The sequence below is a fragment of the Anomaloglossus baeobatrachus genome, chromosome 6 (genome assembly GCF_048569485.1).
Source record: "Anomaloglossus baeobatrachus isolate aAnoBae1 chromosome 6, aAnoBae1.hap1, whole genome shotgun sequence".
Lineage (NCBI taxonomy): Eukaryota > Metazoa > Chordata > Amphibia > Anura > Aromobatidae > Anomaloglossus > Anomaloglossus baeobatrachus.
In genome coordinates, this window is record NC_134358.1 from 381177903 (window position 1) to 381204675 (window position 26773).

The following is a 26773-nucleotide window of genomic DNA, read 5'->3' on the forward strand; positions in this document are numbered from 1 at the left end:
TCCTTCTGTCAGTAAATACAGAAGCGTGAATCCTCCCGGTACCGTCACCGCTGCGTCCACCTCCAGTCCTGTGCATGTCGGCTCTTGTGCGGCGCCATGTCTGGGCGGGAGGTGGAGGCAGCTGCGAAATCAAAAGTGAACCTGTCAGCAGACTCCCAGTGCCATGTCCGCTCCCAGCTCCTCTCCCGGTACCGCCGCTCCGGCTGTGTGCAGTCTCCCCGGGCACGTCCGATATCTGCAGGACCTGGCAATGGATCACCTCATGCAGTCACCTGACACATCAGCTGATCGTAAGTCTCGCGGTGACGCCGACGCCCAGCCGGCTTCACCTATCAGCTGATGCCGTTAGGAGACTTCATCAGCTGATTACCGGCAGCTCCTGCAGCGATCGGACGGGATCAGACTCCGCTCCAGGAGCTACCGGTAATCAGCACATAAGTGAGTATTTTTTTTTTTTTTGCACTGATACATTAGCTGATTGTATAAACAGCTTTTAAACAATCAGCTGATGTGTGATGTGATTCACATCCTAGAACCTGACATATCATCTGATCGCTTTGCCTTCCAGCAAACTGATCTGATGATATTGGATTCGGATTGGACGGCACGGGACCTTGACCCAGGATTACTGCGGAGGGGGGTTCTTTATTTCAATAAAGATGGAGTCACTAATTGTGTTGTGTTTTATTTCTAATAAAAATATTTTTCTGTGTTTTTTTTTTTATTTTTACTAGAAATTCATGGTGGCCATGTCTAATATTGGCGTAACATTGTATTGGCGTAACACCATGAATTTCGGGCTTAGGGCTAGCAGATAATATACAGCTAGCCCTAACCCCATTATTACCCAATGAGCCACCCGTCACCAGGGCAGCTGGAAGAGTTGGATACAGCGCCAGAAGATGGCGCTTCTATGAAAGCGCCATTTTCTGGGGTGGCTGCGGACTGCAATTCGCAGCGGGGTGCCAAGAAAGCATGGGCACCCTGCACTGCGGATTCCAATCCACATCTGCCTAGTTGTACCTGGCTGGACTCAATAATTGGGCGAAGCCCACGTCATTTTTTTTTAATTATTTCATGAAATTAAAAAAAAAAAAAGGGCTTCCCTTTATTTTTGGTTCCCAGTCGGGTACAAATAGGCAGCTGGGAGTTGGGGGCAGCCCGTACCTGCCTGCTGTACCTGGCTAGCATACAAAAATATGGTGAAGCCTACGTCAATTTTTGGGGGGCAAAAAACTCCTGCATAGACTCCTGGATGGAGGATGCTGAGCCTTGTAGTTCTGCTCCCCCTGCCTCTCCCTCCAGCATACAGTCTTGTATGTAGCATGCTGAGCCTTGTAGTTCTGCAGCTGTCTGCTCTCCTGCATACACTAGTGGAGAATGATGAACATATTGAAGAAGGAAATGACATCAGACCTTTTTCTTTTTCGCTCCTAATTGGGAGACCCAGACAGTGGGTGTATAGCTACTGCCCTCTGGAGGCCGCACAAAGAACTACACTTAAAAGTGTAAGGCCCCTCCCCTTCTGGCTATACACCCTCCCGTAGGAGTACAGATTTTTCAGTTTTAGCTTTGTGCGCAAGGAGGTCAGACACGCACGCATAGCTCCATTGTTTTTAGTCAGCAGCAGCTGCTGACTATGTCGGATGGAAGAAAAGAGGGCCCATACAGGGCTCCCAGCATGCTCCCTTCTCACCCCACTGTATGTCGGAGGTGTTTGTAAGGTTGAGGTACCCATTGCGGGTACGGCGGCAGGAGCCCACATGCTGATTCCTTCCCCATCCCTTTTTACAGGGCTCTGGGTGAAGTGGGATTTACTGGTCTCCAGGCACTGAGACCGTGCTCCATCTACAGCCCCTGGAGAAGATGCTGGATGGAGCGGAGTACATCAGGGACATGGCCCTGCTTCCTCAAGGTACTCTGTGTCCCCGTGCATTTGGCGCTCACACCGCAGCATGCTGGGTGTTGTAGTGCGCCGGGGGACATCAGCGCTACGGCGCTTGTGACATGGCCTCATTCAGCTTCGCTGAAGCAGGCACACTTATAGGAATCGGTCGCGCCGGCCGCTGGGACTGCGGCGCGGCTGGCACTTGTGGTGCGCCGGGGACTTCAGCGCGGCCCGCGCTTTTACGGCGGCCGCGCTGATAACTCGAGTCCCCGGCTTTTGCGGCCTGCTTCCGTTCGTTCCCGCCCCCAGACCTGCCAGTCAGGAGAGGGGCGGGACGCTGGCCACGTCTAGGAATCGGTCGCACCGGCCGCTGGGACTGCGGCGCGGCTGGCACTTGTGGTGCGCCGGGGACTTCAGCGCGGCCCGCGCTTTTACGGCGGCCGCGCTGATAACTCGAGTCCCTGGCTTTTGCGGCCTGCTTCCGTTCGTTCCCGCCCCCAGACCTGCCAGTCAGGAGAGGGGCGGGACGCTGGTCAGTGCATCAGCGCCGAGGGCTGGAGTCGTTTTTACATACTCCAGCCCTCACAATCGGCACAGAGGGGACACTGTTTCCCGCACTTTTGTTTGGGAACTCCCACGGACCGCCCCTCTCCACAGACGCCGGCAGCCATTCCTGCTGACACGCTGAGCTGCAGAGGGGAGCCGGGGAGACCCAGACAAGGAATTCTGCAGCCTCTTACCCGCTGTTCAGCGGGCGGTAAGCAGCCCTCAGGGCTCACCCCCTCTTGTGCCAGTAGTATTCTTAGTATTTTGTTTCTACAAATACTTAGTATTGCATAGCGCTGGTCGCCCTTTGGCTATAGACTCTCTCACATTGCAGAGAGCCAGCAGCATGTCGTCCGTAAAACGCAAGGGTGCCAAGGCACAGACATTATATGCTTCCTGCACCGCATGTGGGACTTTTCTACCGGCAGGCTCCACGGACCCCCATTGTGTGCAGTGCTCGGCCCCTGCGGCGCTTGCACAGTCGGGACCTCTGCTGGACGTGACCCAGGGTGTACCACCTGTGAATGCTGTCCAGGTGACAGGAACTGAGTTTGCAGCTTTTGCTGACAGAATGTCTCTCACTATGTCACAAATTCTTGACACATTGCGAGCTAGGCCTGTACTTCAGGCCACGGACACTGGGCAATCATTGCCCCCTGGTCCCCCTCAGCTCCAAGCTCCGGGACGGGCATATACACCTCAGGGTGAAGACTCTGACTCGGACGATGGCCCCGGGCAGCCTAAGCGGGCTCGCTATGACGGGCCTTCACATTCATCTCAATGGTCAGGATCCCAGCGAGATGAATCTATGGGTGATGAGGCGGACGTAACTGATCAGGATTCTGATCCTGGGACCGCTCTCAATCTAGATACACCAGATGGTGACGCCGTAGTTAATGATCTTATATTTAACATCAATAAGATGTTAAATATTTCCCCACCAGCTCCTCTTGTGGAGGAGTCAGCTTCGCAGCACGAGAGAATCCATTTCAGATACCCTAAGCGTACTTTAAGCACTTTTCTGGACCACGCTGACTTTAGAGACGCAATCCAGAAACCCCACGCTTATCCTGAAAGGCGTTTTCCTAAACGGCTTAAAGATACACGCTATCCTTTTCCCCCTGAGGTGGTCAAGGGTTGGACCCAGTGTCCAAAAGTGGATCCTCCAATTTCCAGGCTTGCAGCTAGATCCTTGGTTGCAGTTGAAGATGGAGCGGCACTTAAAGATGCCACTGACAGGCAGATGGAGCTCTGGCTGAAATCCATCTATGAAGCGATTGGAGCGTCATTAGCGCCTTCTTTTGCAGCCGTATGGGCACTCCAAGCTATCTCAGCCGGGCTTGCGCGAGTTGACTCCGTCACACGTGCATTTGCCCCGCAGGTAGCACCATTGACCTCGCAAATGGCGGCATTCGCGTCGTACGCGATTAATGCTGTTCTTGACGCTACAAGCCGCACGGCAGTGGCGTCAGCCAACTCCGTTGTTTTGCGTAGGGCCCTGTGGTTGAGACATTGGAAAGCAGATTCTCATTCCAAGAAGTGCTTAACCAATTTGCCTTTTTCTCGTGACCGATTGTTTGGAGAGCGTTTGGATGAAATCATCAAACACTCCAAGGGTAAGGACTCATCCTTACCGCAACACAGACAAAACAGACCCCAACAGAGGAAGGGTCAGTCTGGTTATCGGTCCTTTCGAGGACCGGGCAGGTCCCAATTCGCCTCGTCAAAAAAGACTCAAAAAGACCAGAGACGCTCAGATTCTTGGAGGTCTCAGTCACGCCCAAAAAGGACAGCCGGAGGAACCGTTGCCAAGACGGCGTCCTCCTGACTTGCGGTCTCCGATTCCCACACCCGCGGTCGGTGGGAGGCTTTCCCACTTTGGCGACATCTGGCTGTCACACGTCAAAGACCGTTGGCTGAGGGATATTCTGTCTCACGGGTACAGGATAGAGTTCAGTTCTCGTCCGCCAACTCGTTTCTTCAGAACTTCTCCACCACCAGACCGAGCCGATGCTCTGTTGCAGGCGGTGGCCGCTCTAAAGGCGGAAGGAGTGGTGACCTCCGTCCCTCTTCAGGAACAAGGTCACGGTTTTTACTCCAATCTGTTTGTGGTCCCAAAAAAGGACGGATCGTATCGGCCCGTCCTGGATCTAAAGTTGCTCAACAGACACGTAAAAGTCAGAAGGTTCCGGATGGAATCCCTACGCTCCGTCATAGCCTCAATGTCTCAAGGAGATTTTCTAGCATCAATAGATATCAAAGATGCGTATCTCCACGTGCCGATCGCACCAGAGCATCAGCGTTTCCTACGCTTCGTCATACACGACGAACACCTGCAGTTCGTAGCGTTACCTTTCGGTCTGGCAACAGCCCCCCGGGTCTTCACCAAAGTCATGGCAGCAGTAGTAGCTGTTCTGCACTCGCAGGGTCACTCGGTCATCCCGTATCTAGACGACCTGCTTATAAAGGCACCCTCTCAAGAGGCATGCCAACACAGTCTGAAGGTGGCACTAGACACTCTCCAGAGTTTCGGGTGGATTATCAACTTTCCAAAGTCTCATCTAACCCCGACCCAGTCTCTGACTTATCTTGGCATGGAGTTTCATACTCTCTCAGCGATAGTGAAGCTTCCACTGGACAAGCAGTGCTCGCTACGGACTGGAGTGCAATCTCTCCTTCAGAGCCAGTCGCACTCACTGAGGCGCCTCATGCATTTCCTAGGAAAGATGGTAGCAGCAATGGAGGCAGTCCCGTTCGCGCAGTTTCATCTGCGCCCTCTACAATGGGAGAGCCTATTAGGGTGGGGAGCGGTGTATCTCCACCACAGGGCTCAGGGGATGTGGACTCTGGAAGAGTCCACCCTGCAGATCAATGTTCTGGAAATCAGAGCAATCTATCTTGCCCTGCGAGCCTTCCAACATGGCTGGAAGGCAAGCAGATTCGGATTCAGTCGGACAATTCCACGGCGGTGGCGTACATCAACCACCAAGGGGGAACACGCAGTCGCCAAGCTTTTCAAGAAGTCCAACGGATTTTGACGTGGGTGGAAAGCAGAGCGTCCACCATATCCGCAGTTCACATCCCAGGCGTGGAAAACTGGGAAGCAGACTTTCTCAGTCGCCAGGGCATGGACGCAGGAGAATGGTCCCTTCACCCGGACGTGTTTCAGCAGATCTGTTGCCGCTGGGGGACGCCGGACGTCGATCTGATGGCGTCACGGCACAACAACAAGGTCCCAGTTTTCATGGCACGGTCTCACGATCACCGAGCACTGGCGGCAGACGCCTTGGTTCAGGATTGGTCGCAATTCCGACTCCCCTATGTGTTCCCACCTCTAGCATTGTTACCCAGAGTTCTCCGGAAAATCAGGTCCGACTGCCATCGAGCCATACTCGTCACTCCAGATTGGCCAAGAAGGTCGTGGTACCCGGATCTGTGGCATCTCACGGTAGGCCAACCGTGGACACTACCAGACCGTCCAGATTTGCTGTCTCAAGGGCCGTTTTTCCATCTGAATTCTGCGGCCCTGAACCTGACTATGTGGCCATTGAGTCCTGGATCCTAGCGGCCTCAGGTTTATCTCATGAGGTTGTTGCCACAATGAGACAGGCTAGAAAACCATCCTCAGCTAAGATCTATCAGAACAAGGTTCTCATTGCTCTCCAGAAGCCGCCTTTCGAGCCTTTGAAAGAGGTTCCCCTTTCTCGCCTTTCACAAAAGGTAGTTTTTCTTGTGGCGGTCACGTCTCTTCGAAGAGTGTCCGAGCTAGCGGCGTTATCTTGCAAATCTCCCTTCCTGGTGTTTCACCAAGACAAGGTAGTACTGCGTCCAATTCCAGAGTTTTCTCCCAAGGTGGTTTCTTCCTTTCATCTCAATCAGGATATCACTTTGCCATCTTTGTGTCCGCATCCAGTTCACCAATTTGAAAAGGGTTTACATCTGTTGGACCTGGTGAGAGCACTCAGGATTTACATTTCTCGCACGGCGTCCCTACGCCGTTCTGATGCGCTCTTTGTCCTAGTCGCTGGTCAGCATAAGGGATCGCAAGCTTCCAAATCCACCCTGGCGCGGTGGATCAAGGAACCAATTCTTCACACATACCGTTCTGCTGGGCTTCCGATTCCATCTGGACTGAAGGCCCATTCTACCAGAGCCGTGGGTGCGTCCTGGGCATTGCGGCATCAGGCTACGGCTCAGCAAGTGTGCCAGGCGGCTACCTGGTCGAGTCTGCACACGTTTACCAAACACTATCAAGTGCATACCTACGCTTCGGCAGATGCCAGCCTAGGTAGACAGGTCCTTCAGGCGGCGGTGGCCCACCTGTAGGAAGAGGCTGTCTGACAGCCCGTTCATGTGGTATCTTTTTACCCACCCAGGGACTGCTTTTGGACGTCCCACTGCCTGGGTCTCCCAATTAGGAGCGAAAAAGAAGAAGGGAATTTTGTTTACTTACCGTAAATTCCTTTTCTTCTAGCTCCAATTGGGAGACCCAGCACCCGCCCTATTTGTTCTTAGGGTTTCGTTTTTTCGGGTGCACATGTTGTTCATGTTGTTTCTTAAGTTCTCCGATCGTGTTATCGGATTGAATTTGTTTTTGAAACTGTTATTGGCTTTCCTCCTTCTTGCTTTGGTACTAAAACTGAGGAATCTGTACTCCTACGGGAGGGTGTATAGCTAGAAGGGGAGGGGCCTTACACTTTTAAGTGTAGTTCTTTGTGCGGCCTCCAGAGGGCAGTAGCTATACACCCACTGTCTGGGTCTCCCAATTGGAGCTAGAAGAAAAGGAATTTACGGTAAGTAAACAAAATTCCCTTCTTTTTTTTCCTTTTTTTTTTTTCAACAATCTTTAATAGCATTGTTCACTGATAAAAAACGCATAACAACGCAGTGAGCAAAAACGCACCAAATCTTTTTTTTTGCCGTGGGTGCGTTTTTGTGCGTTTTTTGCCGCAAAAAACGCACAAAAACGCAGCGTCAAAAAAACGCAGTGTGTGAACCTAGCCTAAAATTAAAAATCCAACTGTTCTTGAGAAAGGAGAGTATTTTTAATAAGATGTCATTCATAAAGTTGCTTGTTTTTTCAAGCACTTTACAAGTTTAACCTCATAAGTTGGTCAAGTTTTTTAAAGGGATTATGCAGGTTTGGGGTTATTAACTTTCTAGCGCCAGGAGTGGGCATTCATGTCACCACAAGTATGCAATTTCCTTACAGCCAGACACATTCCGACTAGACATGCCCAGCCTCTCTCAAGTCATTTGTGTTGTGAGGCGATGCACGTCTAGTCGGTATGTGATCATATTTCTGAAAATCACATACTCATGGTCACAAGGTCACCTGCTCCCGCCACTGGAGAATCCTGACAGGGAGCAGTGTGTGCACGGTGTGAGGACTCACAAGTCTGCAGTCACTTATAGTCTGGACAACCCATTTAAGTACAGGACTACCAAGCAGGAGTAAGATCTGATCTTCTGGGATGTGAGATTCTATCATGCTGAGCCACTCACAACCTCTGACATGGTGTCAGAATTTAAGGTCTCACTGATTTGACCTAAAGAGTGCTAACGACGGTTAACGATCGGTATTGTTATCGTTGGTACTGGTAACTGTTGTTTTCTTTCTGCAGGCAGCACTTATTTAGTCAAAACTGTCATCTTGTGTTCTGACTGTAAGTGCTGCTGTGGAGAGTTGTGGGAAGTTGGGCAGCAAAGAGTTTTTTAGTCTTTGTTTTCTAAGCGAACATATTTTTTTGGATTATAAGATGCAGTTTTCCTCTTAAAAATTTGGGTGGAAACTGAAGGTTGAGTCTTATAATCCAAATGTAGCTTACCGGGTGGTGGTGGAGAGGAGTAGCAGGAGGAAGGGGCAATGCTGCGGTGGCTGTGCAGGGGCTGTGGCGGCAGGGCTGGGGCTGCTGTGGTGGTGGTAGCTGTGCTGGGGCTGTGAGCGGTGAGTGCTTCAAATAATGGTGCCCTGAGTCTGCGCATGCGCAGTGGAACTTTTGGCTTAAGATCTCATCTGCGCACACGCCACCTCCAGCCTATTGATCTCCCAGCAGCGACTTTAGGAAAATGGCGCTTGGAGATGGCGTGTGCACAGATGAGATCTCGGCTTGTCATTGAGCCGAGAACTCAGTCTGCTCACGAGCCGACTCCGGACGCCATTAATTGAAGACCCAGCCGTCGCCACTGCAGCCCCAGCACAGCTGCCATCGCTGACAGTTTCTGTGACATTATCTCTGGACACCCACCGCACCGCTTACTGCATCACCCTGCTTTACCACCGCCCCTGCCTCCTGTGACCCCGCTCCACCACCGCTGTTGCCTCCCTCCAGTAAGACATCACCAGCTTATAAGACTGACCCCCCACCTTTTTTTTCCTTTTTTTTTTTTTTTTTTTTTACCCTTTTTTTAAAAAAATCCAGTGCATCTTATAAACTGAAAAATGCAGTATATAATTTTCTTTTAACATCTTCCATCAGGCCTGTTTGATGTACACACATCTATTTTGTAATATGAGTATGGATACTTCAGCATAGCATATGTGTTTTGTCTTTGTGGCAACTACAGTGAATGGTAATGGTCAGAACACGGTCATGAAGATTTTGAATGAATGATGTGACACAAACGTGCATGGCCATCGGGATTTAGTGCCTCTTATTCCAATACTACACTCAGCTACCTCCTTCAGTCCCATATTCCTGAATGGGGCAACAGCCCTTGGGTGTGACCAATTTGGTTAATTTAATCATGACCCACAGTGAGGAAGAATGGTGGATCAGTAACCTGTTCTATTGATTGAGAGCACTCAGGCATTTATACCCATTTAAACATTGTGATTTCTTTTTTTTTTCCCAAAGCAAACAACAGCCTTTTCAAACTTGTCATAAAAAAGAAGCCAGAAATGAAGACCTGGATCAACAGAAAAGACAGGGATGGTAACACCGTTCTACACTTGGTAGCATCTTTTGCAACCAATTCAGTTGGATACACAGCGAAGTGTAAGTAATTGGTTATGAAGTGTTCGTTGCGAAGATGACATTGGGCAAGTCCTGTGGAAATTAAGTAAAAATATTACTTGAGTAAATACTTAAGGTCTAGAAGTAGAAATTGTTGTGTCTGTCTGACGGCTGAGTGGAATCCTTGCAAGCAGAGTGAACCAGAGGTTGCACCATGTATATTTTTTTCTTAAACTTATTTTTAACAAATGTTGATACACTCAAAAAGAAAAAGAAAACTGAATCACAGAAAAGTGAATGCAGATATACCCAGTAAGCAATAAACCCTGCAAAAGGTGATCTTATCCACATTTGTGGATTCAGGATATGTCGGCATACTCTACCTTGGAAGGGGTGGTCACCAATAGGCTTTATATGTGAATCAGTAAAACTACGGTATATAGTATTTCTTTGTCGCTCCATTGGGAGACCCAGACAATTGGGTGTATAGCTTCTGCCTCTGGAGGCCACACAAAGTATTACACTTTAAAAAGTGTAACCCCTCCCCTCTGCCTATACACCCTCCCGTGGACCACGGGCTCCTCAGTTTTATGCTTTGTGTGGAAGGAGGCACACATCCACTCATGCTTTCTCATACATAGTTATGTCGGATGGAAGAAAAGAGGACCCCGATGGGGCCCCCGGCATGTTCCCTTCTCACCCCACTATGTCGGCGGTGCTGTTAAGGTTGAGGTACCCATTGCGAGTACAGAGGCTGGAGCCACATGCCGTCTCCTTCACCATCCCTTATGCGGCTCTGGGAGAAGTGGGATCCTGAGCGGTCATCCATTTGCTGGGACCGTGCTCCATCCGCAGCCCCTGGTGGAACCTGTCGGACTGGAGCCTCTTCAACCCCAGGGACCGGGCCCTGCAACTTGGAGGTACTCTGTGTCCCCATGGGGGGACTGTACAGGGAGCGCACCTTCTTCCCGGAAGCCGCGGGTAGTTGTAAAACTGAGGAGTCCGGCGGACTTCCGCGCCGACCGTGCCTGCTTGTCGGGCGCGGCCTCAAATTTAGTCCCCGGCTTCGCCGCGGCCTAGTCGCAAAAATCCCGCCCCCGGGCCTGCCTGTCAGGGGTAAGGGCGGGATTACCGACATGACGTTGGCTGTGAGGGCTGGAGCATCCTGCATGTCTCCCTCCCCCCTCATTGACCACTGTGGGGACCCCAGATTCCCGCACTTTCCTGGCGCCGCCCTCGGCCCCACTCCTCCCCTGAGAGCTCCGGCGGCCATTTTTGGCATTCTGCCGGTGGATGCTTCTCAGTGACACAGCTCTGCAGCTCCGAGGGATCCACGACAGGGAATCTGGAGGACACACTCCGCTCGTTAGCGGTCGGTAAGCCACACCGGTCACCCGGTGCTGGTCCCCCTAGGGTGCCGGAATAGATACATATATATAATAGATATATATATCTGTTCGGTCAGGCTCTATACCCTTTTCCCATATACCCTCAGTGGTCACTCTCCTAAGAGACAACAGCATGTCGTCCACAAGGAGCAAAGCTACTAAGTCACAGGTTTTTTTCGCGGCCTGTACCTCTTGTGGGGCTATGTTGCCTGCGGGTTCCACCTACCCTCACTGTGAGCAATGCTCGACTCCTGCCACGCTTGCTCAGCCGGAGCCTCGGGCACTTGTGGGCCCCTCGGCTCATGTAGATCCCCCTGCTCCCCCTGAGCAGGCTGCAGGGACAGAGTCACCGGTGTTGGCCTCTTTCGCTGAGAAACTCTCTCAGTCACTTTCTCAATCCATTGCACAGTCTATGGACAAATGGTCATCTAAGCTGCTTGAGGCATTGCAGTCCAGACTGGGCCCTTCACAGGCCCCGGCCCCGGTTAACTTGTCCCCTCCAGGCCCCTCTCGGTCCGCGCCGCAGCACGCTCCCAGGTTAGCCCCTAGGTCTCAGGCGGAGGACTCCTGCCCGGACCGCAGTCCCAGACCGGCTAAGCGGTCTCGCTGGGACTCTTCCCCGGCCTCTTCACGCTGCTCGGGATCCCAGCTTGAGGACTCACAGGATGACGAGGCGGACGTGGGAGCTCAGGGCTCTGACCCTGACTTCGCCCTTAACCTTGATACACCTGAGGGGGACGCCTTAGTAAATGATCTTATCTCGTCCATCAACCAGGTATTGGATCTCTCACCCCCGCCTCCTCCTGTAGAGGAGTCGGCTTTTCAGCAGGAGAAACACCAATTTCGGTTCCCCAAACGTACGCGCAATACGTTTTTTGATCACTCTAACTTCAGGGATGCTGTCCAGAAGCCCAGAGCGGTCCCGGACAAGCGCTTTGCTAAAAGGCACACTGACACGCGTTATCCCTTTCCATCTGAAGTCGTTAAGGGCTGGGCACACTCTCCCAAGGTGGATCCTCCAGTATCCAGATTGGCTGCTAGGTCCGTTGTGTCTGTTGCCGATGGCTCATCCCTGAAGGATGCCACTGACAGACAGATAGACTTCACCAAGAGCTCTATCTATGAGGCCACGGGCGCGTCTTTCGCCCCGGCCTTTGCGGCTGTGTGGGCTTTCCAAGCAATCTCTGCTTGTCTGACTGAGATTAATGCTGTCACACGGAATTCTGCTCCGCATGTTTCCTCATTGACCTCTCAGGCATCAGCCTTTTTGTCCTACGCCATGAACGCCGTCCTGGACTCCGCTAGCCGTACGGCTGTAGCATCTGCTAACTCCGTGGCAGTCCGCAGGGTCATGTGGCTGCGCGAATGGAAAGCAGACTCGGCTTCCAAAAGGTTCTTAACTGGTTTGCCTTTTTCTGGCGACCGTTTATTTGGCGAACGATTGGATGAGATTATTAAGGAATCCAAGTGAAAGGACTCCTCCTTACCCCAGTCCAAACCTAAGAGACCTCAGCAGAGAAAAATCCAATCGAGGTTTCGGTCCTTTCGTCCCTCCGCCAAGCCCCAATCCTCTTCCTCCAACAGGCCGGAGAAAGGCCAGAGGAACTCCTATGCGTGGCGGTCCAAGTCACGACCCCAAAAGGCCGCAGGAGGCACTGCCTCCAAGGCGGCCTCCTCATGACTCTCGGCCTCCCCTAGCCACATCCTCGGTCGGTGGCAGGCTCTCCCGCTTTGGCGACGCCTGGTGGCCACATGTTCAAGACCGATGGGTGAGAGACATTCTGTCTCATGGTTACAGGATAGAGTTCAGCTCCCGACCTACGGCTCGTTTCTTCAGAACCTCTCCGCCCCCCGCACAGGCCGACGCACTTTTTCAGGCAGTGGACGCTCTGAAGATGGAAGGAGTTGTGATCCCCGTTCCCCTTCAGGAACGTGGTCGCGGCTTTTACTCCAACTTGTTCGTGGTGCCAAAAAAGGACGGATCATTCCGTCCCGTTCTGGACCTCGAGTTACTCAACAGACATGTGAGAACCAGACGGTTTCGGATGGAATCTCTCCGCTCGGTCATCGCCTCGATGTCACAAGGAGACTTCCTAGCATCGATTGACATCAAGGATGCTTATCTCCACGTGCCGATCGCACCCGAACATCAACGCTTCTTGCGTTTCGCCATCGGGGACGAACACCTTCAGTTCGTGGCATTGCCTTTCGGCTTGGCGACAGCCCCACGGGTTTTCACCAAAGTCATGGCATCCGTCGTGGCGGTCCTACACTCTCAGGGCCACTCGGTGATTCCCTACTTAGACGATCTCCTAGTCAGGGCCCCTTCTCGGGTGGCGTGTCAACACAGCCTTTCCGTCGCTCTGGCGACTCTCCAGCAGTTCGGGTGGATCATCAACTTCCCGAAATCCAAGTTGACACCGACCCAATCACTGACTTACCTCGGGATGGAGTTTCATACACAGTCAGCGGTAGTCAAGCTACCACGGGACAAACAGCTTTCTCTGCAGGCAGGGGTGCAATCACTTCTTCGGGGTCAGTCACACCCCTTAAGGCGCCTCATGCACTTCCTGGGGAAGATGGTGGCAGCAATGGAGGCAGTGCCGTTCGCGCAATTCCATCTGCGGCCACTCCAAGGGGACATTCTCCGCAAATGGGACAGGAGGTCGGTTTCCCTCGACTGGAACGTCTCTCTTTCCCTTGCAACCAAGACGTCACTACAGTGGTGGCTCCTTCCCAATTCTCTATCGCAGGGAAAATCCTTCCTACCCCCAACCTGGGCTGTGGTCACCACGGACGCGAGCCTGTCAGGGTGGGGAGCGGTTTTTCTCCACCACAGGGCTCAAGGAACCTGGACTCCGATAGAATCGTCCCTTCAGATCAATATCCTGGAGATAAGGACAGTATATCTAGCCCTATTGGCTTTCCATCGGTGGCTGGAGGGCAGGCAGATCCGAATACAGTCGGACAACGCCACTGGCGTCGCATACATCAACCACCAAGGCGGCACTCGCAGTCGTCAAGCCTTCCAGGAAGTCCGGCGGATTCTGCAGTGGGTGAAAGCCACAGCCTCCACCATCTCCGCAGTTCACATCCCGGGCGTAGAAAACTGGGAAGCAGATTTTGTCAGTCGTCAGGGCATGGATGCGGGGGAATGGTCTCTGCACCCAGAAGTGTTTCGAGAGATCTGTCGCCGCTGGGGAACGCCGGACGTCGATCTCATGGCGTCACGGCACAACAACAAGGTCCCGGCCTTCATGGCACGGTCTCAGGATCACAGAGCTCTGGCGGCGGACGCGTTAGTTCAGGATTGGTCGCAGTTTCGACTCCCTTATGTGTTTCCTCCTCTGGCGATGCTGCCCAGAGTGTTACGCAAGATCAGGTCCGACTGCCGTCGCGCCGTTCTCGTCGCTCCAGACTAGCCGAGGCGGTCATGGTACCCGGATCTGTGGCATCTCACGGTGGGTCAACCGTGGGCGCTTCCAGACCCCCCAGACTTGTTGTCTCAAGGCCCGTTTTTCCATCTGAATTCCGTGGCCCTCAACCTGACTGTGGCCATTGAGTCCTGGCTCCTAGCGTCTTCAGGGTTATCTCAGGATGTCATTGCTACCATGAGACAAGCCAGGAAGCCAACGTCCGCCAAGATCTATTACAGGTCTTGGCAAATCTTCCTATCCTGGTGCGCTGATAACGGTTTTCCTCCATGGCCGTTTGCCTTACCCACTTTTCTTTCATTCCTTCAATCCGGAATGGACAAGGGTTTGTCACTCGGCTCTCTCAAGGGCCAAGTATCGGCGCTCTCCGTATTTTTTCAAAAGCGCCTAGCCAGGCTTCCGCAGGTCCGCACGTTCCTGCAGGGAGTTTGCCACATAGTCCCACCTTACAAGCGTCCGCTGGAACCCTGGGATCTTAACAGGGTACTAACGGCTCTTCAGAAACCACCTTTCGAGCCGCTGCGGGATGACTCTTTATCACGTCTTTCGCAGAAGGTGGCCTTTCTAGTGGCAGTTACATCACTCCGGAGAGTGTCTGAGCTGGCAGCGCTGTCATGCAAAGCCCCCTTCCTGGTGTTTCACCAGGATAAGGTGGTTCTGCGTCCGGTCCCGGATTTTCTCCCTAAGGTGGTATCCCCTTTTCATCTCAATCAGGATATCTCCTTGCCTTCATTTTGCCCTAATCCAATTCACCAATGTGAAAAAGATTTGCACTCTTTGGATCTGGTGAGAGCACTCCGGTTCTACGTGTCTCGCACGGCGCCCCTGCGTCGTTCAGATGCGCTCTTTGTCCTTGTCGCTGGCCAGCGTAAGGGTTCTCAGGCCTCCAAGTCAACCTTGGCTCGGTGGGTCAAGGAACCGATTCTCGAGGCCTACCGTTCTTCTGGGCTTCCACTTCCTTCAGGGTTGAAAGCCCATTCTACCAGAGCCGTGGGTGCGTCCTGGGCATTGCGGCACCGGGCTACGGCTCAGCAGGTGTGTCAGGCAGCTACATGGTCTAGTCTGCACACTTTCACGAAGCACTATCAAGTGCATACCTATGCTTCGGCAGACGCCAGTCTAGGTAGGCGAGTCCTTCAGGCGGCGGTTGCCCACCTGTAAGAGGGGGCCGTTTCGGCTCTTTTTATTGAGGTATTCTTTTACCCACCCAGGGACTGCTTTTGGACGTCCCAATTGTCTGGGTCTCCCAATGGAGCGACGAAGAAGGGAATTTTGTTTACTTACCGTAAATTCCTTTTCTTCTGGCTCCTATTGGGAGACCCAGCACCCGCCCCTGTTCCCTTCGGGCTGGTTGTTCTTTTGTGTACACATGTTGTTCATGTTGAATTGTTCTTTTGGTTCATGGTTTTCAGTTCTCCGAACATCCTTCGGATTGAATTTACCCTAGACCAATTTATAAGTTTTCTCCTTCCTGCTTTTGCACCAAAACTGAGGAGCCCGTGATCCACGGGAGGGTGTATAGGCAGAGGGGAGGGGTTACACTTTTTAAAGTGTAATACTTTGTGTGGCCTCCGGAGGCAGAAGCTATACACCCAATTGTCTGGGTCTCCCAATAGGAGGTAGAAGAAAAGGAATTTACGGTAAGTAAACAAAATTCCCTTTTTCATGCACATCATTCTTCCTAGCTTCCATCAAGTAAGATCAAAGATGGAGAAGCAAATATAGGAGAGTTCAGCTGAAACTTTCTTCTATGGCCTCTTTTGTGAGCTAATTAAAAATCTTGGATTTGCGAATTTGCTCAGCAAAGACACTTTTGCCTTTTTAGATAGCTACCTTGCTAAATCAATGCTCACTATTTCATGCTTTTCGGAGTACTCACTGCATAGATAAGGAGATAGTCCACAGTGTGGCGAGTATAAAAGTGTAAAGTTGTCTTGTTTAAAAGGGTTGTTCAAAGCTAAATAAATTTCATACTATAAGGCTAAGGACTCAAGCGAGAAAAACTGAGCGTTAAAAAAATCACATTCCACCCGAACCCATGTTACTCTGAGGTCGCTCCCATGGGCAATTTTTGTCTCAGCCCTAATCTGACCGAGAAAATAATCGCAGCATGCGGTGGGTGGAATACGATTTGATTTGTTTTCACTGGCACCTATGCAAGTCTAAGGGTGCGAGAGAAACACCGCATTGCGCTCGCAGTACAGTGGGCTGCAGTGCGATATACGCATCAGATGACAATGGAGGAGATAGGGAGATTACTCCCTCCCTCTCTTCCGCAGCGTGCGCCTTCCCCTCCCCTGCTGTGCTGTGATCGCAAGATCGAATCACAGTGGCATGACACTCGGCTTACACTCCAGTAGAGAGGGAGCTGAGTGTCATGCGATGCAATTGCATTAAAAGGAACCTGTCAGGTGCAATATGCACCCAGAACCACGAGCAGTCCTGGGTCCATATTGGTAATCCCTGCCTAACCGTCCCTGTATACACTAGCATAGATAAAGAGATCTTTAGAAAAAGTATTTATAAACATCTTATATCCTATGCTAATGAGCGAGGGGACTAGTCCCCTGGGCGTTGCTTCCCCTGGCTAGTCGGCTTCATTAGCATGTTTGTACTCCCCTGTGGGCATGCTATCATGCTAATGAATGTGCAGCATGTGCAAATCCATCGCAGTTCTCCGTTTCCACAGGACCCTACCTTCACGGCTAAATGGGATGGACTCTTTATGAACTGCATGCAAGGTATGTTGTTATGCCTTCATGAGAAAAGATCCAGCATTGCTGTAGCATCTGCTGCAAAAATTTCTGATTTGTATAGTAAACTTACTCTCTATATGCTACATCCTGAGTATAGGAATTTAAATTCTAGTATAAATACACGTCTGCTGCAATTAGAACACGATACAATCATTAGAAAATCTAGAAAGCTCCAAAGGGACAGGCAAGAGAAAACTCGGGCAAATGTAGCCCCCCCCGCAGGAGATCTCCCTGTTAGAAAAATGAGCTTTAGGAGACACAGCTCAACTAATAATAATCACAGCAGTAAAAGGAGCTTTGTTAATAGCAGGTTTCATAAGCAGAATAATAATGACAAAAATCTAAAAACCAATGATACTATCCCTGTAACCACAAAAAACACCATAAAAACAACCGATACTAATGGTATCAATAGACCCCCAGACAAGATTGACCTTTTGGTGGATGAGGTCTTCCTGCAATCCAACATAGACAGACCATCTTGCACCAAAGGGACCACCCCTCCCTCCACCTCTAGGAGCCGTACTGACCCCTCTGGCCCTAAAACTCTTGAGGAGACTAGGGAACACCTTGCCAAGATCAGGTTACAAATAGAAAAAATCAGGAATGAAAGGGCATTATTGTCACCTGGTTTAAATGATACATTAGGAGAAAAGGATATCACACAAGACCAAGATTTCATTGATCTACTGGACCTGTCCACCCATGACGACTATATTCCCCTTCCTACAGCACAGATTGCAGTACAGAGTGCAGTACAGGATACGGTCGCTGCACCTGACAGGCCTATGGGTAACGACAAAATAACCATAGATAATTCCAATAAAGTAACACCTTTGGTACCCTTTTTGCCCCCAGCCAAGAGCCAGAGAGGGGGGACAATTACGGATTTTCTGATACCAAGATCCACCAAAAAGCGAAAAAATACAATAGAGGAGTCCGAGCAGGGCACAGGCACAAACAAAAAAGAAAAAAGGGTTGCCTAACCAATGAATCTGGTATCAATAGGTCCACCACTAATATTTTTAACTTTTCGGATTATGTTTTAAACGAAGGAGAATTAAGGGTACTTAATAAAGGTCTTTCATTTTGCCCATCCTATAAATCCAAGGATTTTGATATATTTCTGGACGTACAGAGCTATATAAGAAAGCTCACCCTAAAGAGGCACTTTTTATTGAAAGGGGATGCTACCCCCGCCCCTATAGAAGAACCAGACCCCTTTTGTCACACTATGGTTAAACCAAAATCCAGATTTTATCCCACGGAAAGTAAGGGGCATTTTATCAAAACCTTCAGCGATTTAATATTAGCAGATCTAAAGGAGGTAACGAACAGTAGAAGGAAACTCAAATATAACCTCTCAAATGCTGAAAGAACAGCCCTGAATGATCTCAAGAAAAATCCTGATATAGTCATACGGGCGGCTGACAAAGGGGGGGGGATTGTAATCCAAAATAGAACTGATTACCTTAAAGAGGCGTCCAGAATATTATCTGATCCCTTGTACTATGAGACAGTAGATAAATATTGCTATGAATCAGCTATTTCAGCCTATAAGATCTTGATACAAAAAGCAGTGGATCTAAATATTTTAAACTCATCTGAAAAGAGATTTCTACAAGTAAAGGACCCCAGTATGGCATTTTTCTACCACCTTCCCAAAATCCATAAAAGTCTGGTAAATCCCCCGGGGAGGCCCATAATATCTGGTATAGATTCCCTGACGGCTAATTTAGCAAATTATATTGACCAAATCATGCAACCACATGTCTCTAGTTTAAATAGCCACCTTAGGGATTCAGCCCATCTCATTGACCTTATAAAGGATATACCATGGAAGGATTCCTACACATTTCTTACTATTGATGTAGCATCCCTGTATTCTAATATTCACCATCACCTAGGACTTTTTTGTTTCTCATATTTTCTTGAGAACGACAGCAGAATCCCACAACCCCAAAAATATTTTTTAGTGGAGGGAATGAGCTTCATTCTCAATAATAATTTTTTCACTTTTGATGGCAAACTGTATCACCAGTGCCTTGGCACAGCCATGGGCTCGAAAGCAGCTTGTTCATACGCAAATTTATTTATGGGGGTCTTTGAATTATTACACATCGAAAATGGGATTTTTGATAGCAGCATCATAGTCTACAAAAGATTTATAGATGATCTGTTCATCATCTGGGACAGTAAACATAATAATTTAGAATCCTTCCTCAGCACCCTAAATAATAATGATTGGGGCTTGCAATTTGCCCCCACTGTGCATGAAAAGGAGACACACTTCCTGGACCTCACCATATTTCATCAAGACCACAAAATTCTTACAAAAACTTTCTTTAAGAAAGTATATGCGAACAGTTACATTCACAATCACAGTGAACACTATGCTAAGTGGTTGCACAACATCCCCATAAATCAGTATAAACGGATTAGAAGGAATTGTACCTTAGATGCTGATTTTAAAGAACAGGTTGGGATTTTGAGGGATCGCTTCATTGAGAAGGACTTCCCCAGGTCTTTGATGAAAAAAGCTTACCTAGAAACAGCCAAATTGAAACAAACAGACATGCTGAAACCCAAAAAGACCGCATCTATCTCGGGTACAAGAGGGATTTTTAATGCTGCTGGAAAGGGCGATTTTTCTGCTAACTTCATCACTACTTACAGCAGTGACAATGTAACCATTAGAAATATTTTTTCCAGACACTGGGGGATATTACTAAGTGACCCCATTCTTAGAAATATGTTACCTGCTCGCCCAGGGGTTACTTTTAGAAGGGCGCCGACCATCAAGAATATTATAGCTCCCAGCAGGTTAAAAGCACCTCTGCTGATGAAAAAAATAGCTACCATAATTGGCTCCTATAGATGCGGTCTCAAAAATTGTCTCTGTTGTAAAAGTATTTGCCACAAAAGGACCACTTTCTGCTCTCAGGGGGGCTCAGAAAATTTCCCCATCAGAAGTCGTTTAACATGCCAGTCGGACTTTGTTATATATTTAGTAGACTGTGTGTGCGGAAAACAATATGTAGGAAGGACGAGTCAGGCCCTCCACAATAGGCTAAATTCACATAGGCACAATGTGAAGATAGGCTATATGCTCCACGGACTCTCTAAGCATTGCGCTCTGAAACACAATAAGGGGATGGTTTTTAATATTACACCAATAGAGCAGATAGCCCCAAATGCCCCCAATAGAATGGAAACCCTGAGCAGAAAGGAGACCTTTTGGATCAACAAACTAAATACATTAAAACCCTTTGGTCTAAATGAGGTCACTGACTTGTTTTATTAATTCGTTTTTATCCCCTATCAGTTATGAAGTACCCTTTTATCTGGTTTTATATAGTGGCTTGGCCGTTGTTTTTATATCTAGTGCTAACAAACTTTTTACCCATTTATTCTGTTTTATTGTATGTACTTTTATATTGACACTGTCCTATATATATCTACAATAAGTATAGTCTTATTGTTTTACCATTTATTATTTATTTCTATTGCGTTTCTGTATTAGTCCCCTATGTTCCTCCATCTCTCGTTAATACTCTTACTCTTCATGCAAATGACTGCTACATGCATTTGGTAAACTTTTTTTTTTTTTCCACTCACTCACTTATTACCGGAGCATGTCTCCTTTTCAAAAATAGAATGCATACTAAGCATTAGAAAGTAAAAATCCCTGGACGTCATTTTTAGATAAATGTCCCCAACCCCCTCTTTTTTAGTGGTTTCCTCACTGAGCCCGCTCTTTTTGTCATTGTCGGACATTATAAACATTTTTAATCAAAATAATTTTCAATCGCAGTGCCCTTGCAGTTCCTCATTCTTTATAGTTTTATTTATAAATAAATAAATTTAAAAAGATTTTTTTCACGTCCCTCTGGATATTCACTCACGATCGCTGTATCCCCATATATAGTTCAATATATATATATATACTTTTTTACACATTGTTTTGATTTTTCACTCTAAATCTCTGTATCCCCATGTAGAGTAGAGGACTAAACACTAATAAATTCACCTATACTTCATAGGTTCGCACACCATCTTGAACACATCCCTCACATTTCTACCCCCCTGACTTTATTAAATAACACGAGGAACAAGTGTTTTCATGTCTTTATTCATTCATTTATTTATTTATTTTTTATTTCTTCGGCGCTCCATTGGGAGACCCAGACGATTGGGTGTATAGCACTGCCTCCGGAGGCCACATAAAGCATTACACTAACAAGTGTAAGGCCCCTCCCCTTCTGGCTATACACCCCCCGTGGGATCACGGGCTGCTCAGTTTTCAAGCTTTGTGCGAAGGAGGTCAGACATCCACGCATAGCTCCACTGTTTAGTCAGCAGTAGCTGCTGACTATATCGGATGGAAGAAAAGAGGGCCCATACTAGGGCCCCCAGCATGCTCCCTTCTCACCCCATTCCTATTGGCGGTGTTTGTTAAGGTTGAGGTACCCATTGTGGGTACGGAGGCTGGAGCCCACATGCTGCTTTCCTTCCCCATCCCCCTGAGGGGCTCTGAGGAAGTGGGATCTTACCGGCCCCCAAGCCCTGAGGCCGGGCTCCATCCACAGACCCGTAGAACCTGCTGGATACGGAGCTGGGTACCGTTCAGGGACAAGGCCCTGCAACATTCAGGTACTCTGTGTCCCCGTATGGACAGGCCGCGCACACTCCAGACTTGCTGGGTGTGCTAGTGCGCCGGGGACAGTAGCGCTGCGCGCGGGGGTTACAGTCACTGCAGTTTCTCTGAGGGACTTTGTGTTGGGGACTGCCGCGCCGGCCGCCCCTGGAGCGGCGGCGCGGCTGAGACTTGTGGTGCGCCGGGGACTTAGCGCCGACCGTGCTTTTGCGGCGCTTATAAATCTAGTCCCCGGCTTTTGCGGCCTAGCTCCGCTTCGTTCCCGCCCCCACCCTGTCAATCAGGGCAAGGGAGAGACGCTGTACGATAGTCAGCGCCGAGGGCTGGAGTCTTATTTACATACTCCAGCCCTCTCACTGGGCACAGTGGGGCGCAGGTTTCCCGCACTTTGTCTGCACACGCCCAGGGCCCGCCCCTCTCCACAGGACGCCGGCAGCCATTCCTACATGCAGTCTGGCTGGAGAACGGACACAGGCTCTGGGAGACCCAGACAAGGGATTTCTGGCGACCACACACCCGCGTTAAGCGGGCGGTAAGCAGCTCATTAGTGCTGGCCCCACTAGTGCCACAGTGTTATATTGGTGTATTTTTTTCTCTATACCATATATATATATATATATATATATTGCACTGTAAGGTCGCTTCTTGGCTGTATACCCTATATTGCTCTGAGGAGACGACAACATGTCATCCGCAAAACGCAAGGGTGCCAAGACACAGGCTGTATACGCTACTTGTGCCGCTTGTGGGGCTGATCTACCGGCAGGTTCCAATGACCCCCATTGTGTGCAATGTTCGGTCCCTGTGCCACTTCGTCAGCCGGAGTCTATGGTGGTAGTGGCCCAGGCAGAGTCACCGGTGAACCCTGTCCCGGTGACGGGGACAGAGTTTGCAGTTTTTGCTGACAAGATGTCTGTCACTATGACAAAAATCCTAGAGACCTTGCAGGCCAGGCCAGTTACTCAGACCATGGACACTGCTGCGTCAATGTTCCCCGGTCCCCCTCAGTTGGAGTTAATCCGTGCTTCAAGGGGGTCCCAGGCATCTCAGGCTGAAGGCTCTGACTCGGATGACAGTCCCAGGCAGCCTAAGCGAGCTCGCTGGGAGAGACCCTCCACGTCATCACGCGGATCAGGGTCTCAGCGAGAAGAGTCTCTGCATGATGAGACAGAGGAGGGTGATCAGGAGTCTAATCCTGAGACCGCTCTCAATCTGGATACTCCTGATGGTGACGCCATGGTAAATGACCTTATAGCGGCCATCAATAGACTGTTGGATATTTCTCCCCCAGCCCCTTCAGCAGAAGAGGCAGCTGCACAGCAGAAGTTCCATTTCAGGTATCCCAAGCGTAAACTGAGTACTTTTCTGGACCACGCTGACTTCAGAGAATCAGTCCAGAAACACCATGCTTATCCAGACAAGCGTTTCTCCAAACGTCTTAAGGATACACGTTATCCCTTTCCCCCTGACGTGGTCAAACGCTGGACCCAGTGTCCAAAGGTGGATCCCCCAATCTCCAGGCTTGCGGCTAGATCCATAGTTGCAGTGGAGGATGGGGCTTCACTTATAGATGCCAATGACAGACAGATGGACCTTTGGTTGAAATCTGTCTATGAAGCTATCGGCGCGTCGTTTGCTCCAGCATTCGCGGCCGTGTGGGCACTCCAAGCTATTTCAGCTGGTCTGGCACAGGTGGACTCTATCATACGTCCAGCAGTGCCGCAAGTGGAGTCCTTAACTTCGCAAATGTCTGCGTTTGCGACCTATGCTATCAACGCTGTCCTGGACTCTACGAGCCGTACCTCAATGGCGTCTGCCAACTCGGTGGTTTTGCGCAGAGCCTTGTGGTTAAAAGAATGGAAAGCGGATTCTGCTTCCAAAAAATGTTTAACCAGCTTGCCACTATCTGTAGACAGACTGTTTGGTGAGCAATTGGCTGAAATCATTAAACAGTCCAAGGGTAAAGACTCCTCCTTACCCCAGCCCAGATCAAGCAAACCTCAACAAAGGAGGTGGCAGTCGAGGTTTTGGTCCTTTCGAGGCTCCGGCAAGGCCCAATTCTCCTCGTCCAAAGGGACTCAGAAGGAGCAAAGGGGCTCAGATTCCTGGCGGGCTCACTCACGCCCCAAGAAAGCAACCGGAGGCACCGCTTCCAAGGCGGCTGCCTCATGACTTTCGGCCTCCTCCCTCCGCATCCTCGGTCGGTGGCAGGCTCTCCCGCTTTTGCGACATTTGGCTGCCACAGGTCAAGGACCGGTGGGTAACAGACATTTTGTCTCACGGGTACAGGATAGAGTTCAGTTCTCGTCCTCCGCCTCGGTTCTTCAGAACTTCCCCACATCCCGACCGAGCAGATGCTCTTCTGCAGGCGGTGGGCTCACTAAGAGCAGAAGGAGTGGTGATCCCTGTTCCTCTTCAGGAACAAGGGCAAGGTTTTTACTCCAATCTCTTCGTGGTTCCAAAAAAGGACGGCTCGTTCCGTCCTGTTCTGGACCTAAAGCTGCTCAACAAGCATGTGAACGCCAGGCGGTTCCGGATGGAATCCCTCCGCTCCGTCATTGCCTCAATGTCTCAAGGAGATTTCCTTGCATCAATAGACATCAAAGATGCTTATCTCCACGTGCCGATTGCTACAGAGCACCAACGTTTTCTACGTTTTGTGATAAGAGACGAACATCTCCAGTTCGTAGCTCTGCCTTTTGGTCTGGCGACAGCCCCACGGGTTTTCACCAAGGTCATGGCGGCAGTGGTAGCAGTCTTGCACTCCCAGGGACACTCGGTGATCCCTTACTTGGACGATCTACTTGTCAAAGCACCCTCTCAAGAGGCATGCCAACACAGCCTGAATGTTGCGCTGGAGACTCTCCAGACTTTCGGGTGGATCATCAACTTTTCAAAGTCAAATCTGTCACCGACTCAATCACTAACGTATCTTGGCATGGAGTTTCATACTCTCTCAGCGATAGTGAAGCTTCCGCTGGACAAGCAGCGGTCACTACAGACAGGGGTACAGTCTCTCCTTCATGGTCAGGCGCACTCCTTAAGGCGCTTCATGCACTTACTAGGGAAGATGGTGGCAGCAATGGAGGCAGTCCCGTTTGCACAGTTTCATCTGCGCCCACTTCAATGGGACATTCTCCGCCAATGGGACGGGAAGTCAACTTTCCTGGACAGGAAAGTCTCCCTTTCCCAGACGGCCAAGGACTCTCTGCAATGGTGGCTTCTTCCCACCTCATTATCACAGGGAAGATCCTTCCTACCCCCATCCTGGGCAGTGGTCACGACAGACGCGAGTCTGTCAGGGTGGGGAGCAGTTTTTCTCCACCACAGGGCTCAAGGGACGTGGACTCAGCAGGAGTCCACCCTTCAGATCAATGTTCTGGAAATCAGGGCAGTGTATCTTGCCCTACTAGCCTTCCAGCAGTGGCTGGAAGGAAAGCAGATCCGAATTCAGTCGGACAACTCCACAGCGGTGGCATACATCAACCACCAAGGAGGGACACGCAGTCGGCAAGCCTTCCAGGAAGTCCGGCGGATTCTGTTGTGGGTGGAGGACAGAGCATCCACCATATCAGCGGTTCACATCCCGGGCGTAGAAAACTGGGAAGCAGACTTCCTCAGTCGCCAGGGTATGGACGCAGGGGAATGGTCCCTTCACCCGGACGTGTTTCAGGAAATCTGTCGCCGCTGGGGGGTGCCGGACGTCGACCTAATGGCGTCGCGGCACAACAACAAGGTCCCGACGTTCATGGCGCGGTCTCGCGATCAAAGAGCTCTGGCGGCAGACGCCTTAGTGCAAGATTGGTCGCAGTTCCGGCTCCCTTATGTGTTCCCACCTCTGGCACTCTTGCCCAGAGTGCTACGCAAGATCAGATCCGATTGCAGCCGCGTCATACTCGTCGCCCCAGACTGGCCGAGGAGGTCGTGGTATCCGGATCTGTGGCATCTCACGGTCGGCCAACCGTGGACACTACCAGACCGACCAGACTTACTGTCCCAAGGGCCGTTTTTCCATCGGAATTCTGCTGCCCTGAACCTGACTGTGTGGCCATTGAGTCCTGGATCCTAGCGTCTTCAGGATTATCCCAAGGAGTCGTTGCCACCATGAGACAGGCTAGGAAGTCCACTTCTGCTAAGATCTACCACAGAACGTGGAGGATTTTCTTATCCTGGTGCTCTGCACAAGGAGTATCCCCCTGGCCATTCGCGTTACCTACTTTTCTTTCCTTCCTGCAATCTGGGTTGGAAAAGGGCTTGTCGCTCGGCTCCCTTAAAGGGCAAGTCTCGGCACTATCCGTGTTTTTTCAGAAGCGTCTAGCACGACTTTCTCAGGTGCGCACGTTCCTGCAGGGGGTTTGTCATATCGTCCCTCCGTACAGGCGGCCGTTAGATCCATGGGATCTAAACAGGGTACTAGTTGCTCTCCAGAAGCCGCCCTTCGAGCCTCTGAGGGATGTTTCACTTTCTCGTCTCTCACAGAAAGTGGCCTTTCTAGTGGCGGTCACGTCTCTTCGGAGAGTGTCTGAGCTAGCAGCGCTGTCATCCAAGGCTCCCTTCCTGGTGTTCCACCAGGACAAGGTAGTGCTGCGCCCCATTCAGGAGTTTCTCCCTAAGGTGGTATCCTCTTTTCATCTTAATCAGGATATCTCCTTGCCTTCCTTTTGTCCTCATCCAGTTCTTCGGTATGAAAAGGATTTACATTTGTTAGATCTGGTGAGAGCACTCAGAATCTACATTTCCCGCACGGCGCCCCTGCGCCGCTCGGATGCACTCTTTGTCCTTGTCGCTGGTAAGCGCAAAGGGTCGCAGGCTTCCAAAGCCACCCTGGCTCGATGGATCAAAGAACCAATTCTTGAAGCCTACCGTTCTGCTGGGCTTCCGGTTCCATCAGGGCTGAAGGCCCACTCTACCAGAGCCATGGGTGCGTCCTGGGCATTACGACACCAGGCTACGGCTCAACAGGTGTGCCAGGCAGCTACCTGGTCGCGTCTGCACACTTTCACCAAACATTATCAGGTGCATACCTATGCTTCGGCGGACGCCAGCCTAGGTAGAAGAGTCCTGCAGGCGGCAGTTACCTCCCCGTAGGGGAAGGCTGTCTTTGCAGCTCTAACATGAGGTATTTCTTTACCCACCCAGGGACTGCTT

At 50.4% G+C, this 26773-nt stretch overlaps 1 protein-coding gene across 1 annotated transcript in view; it reads left to right on the forward strand.

Moving 5' to 3' along the window:
• TRANK1 (tetratricopeptide repeat and ankyrin repeat containing 1) overlaps positions 1-26773 on the forward strand; it is a 276987-nt gene that overhangs the window by 98349 nt on the left and 151865 nt on the right. The window contains exon 8 of the mRNA XM_075315070.1: positions 9292-9432. Coding sequence (XP_075171185.1) covers positions 9292-9432 — 141 coding nt within the window. The remainder of the gene's footprint in view (positions 1-9291; positions 9433-26773) is intronic.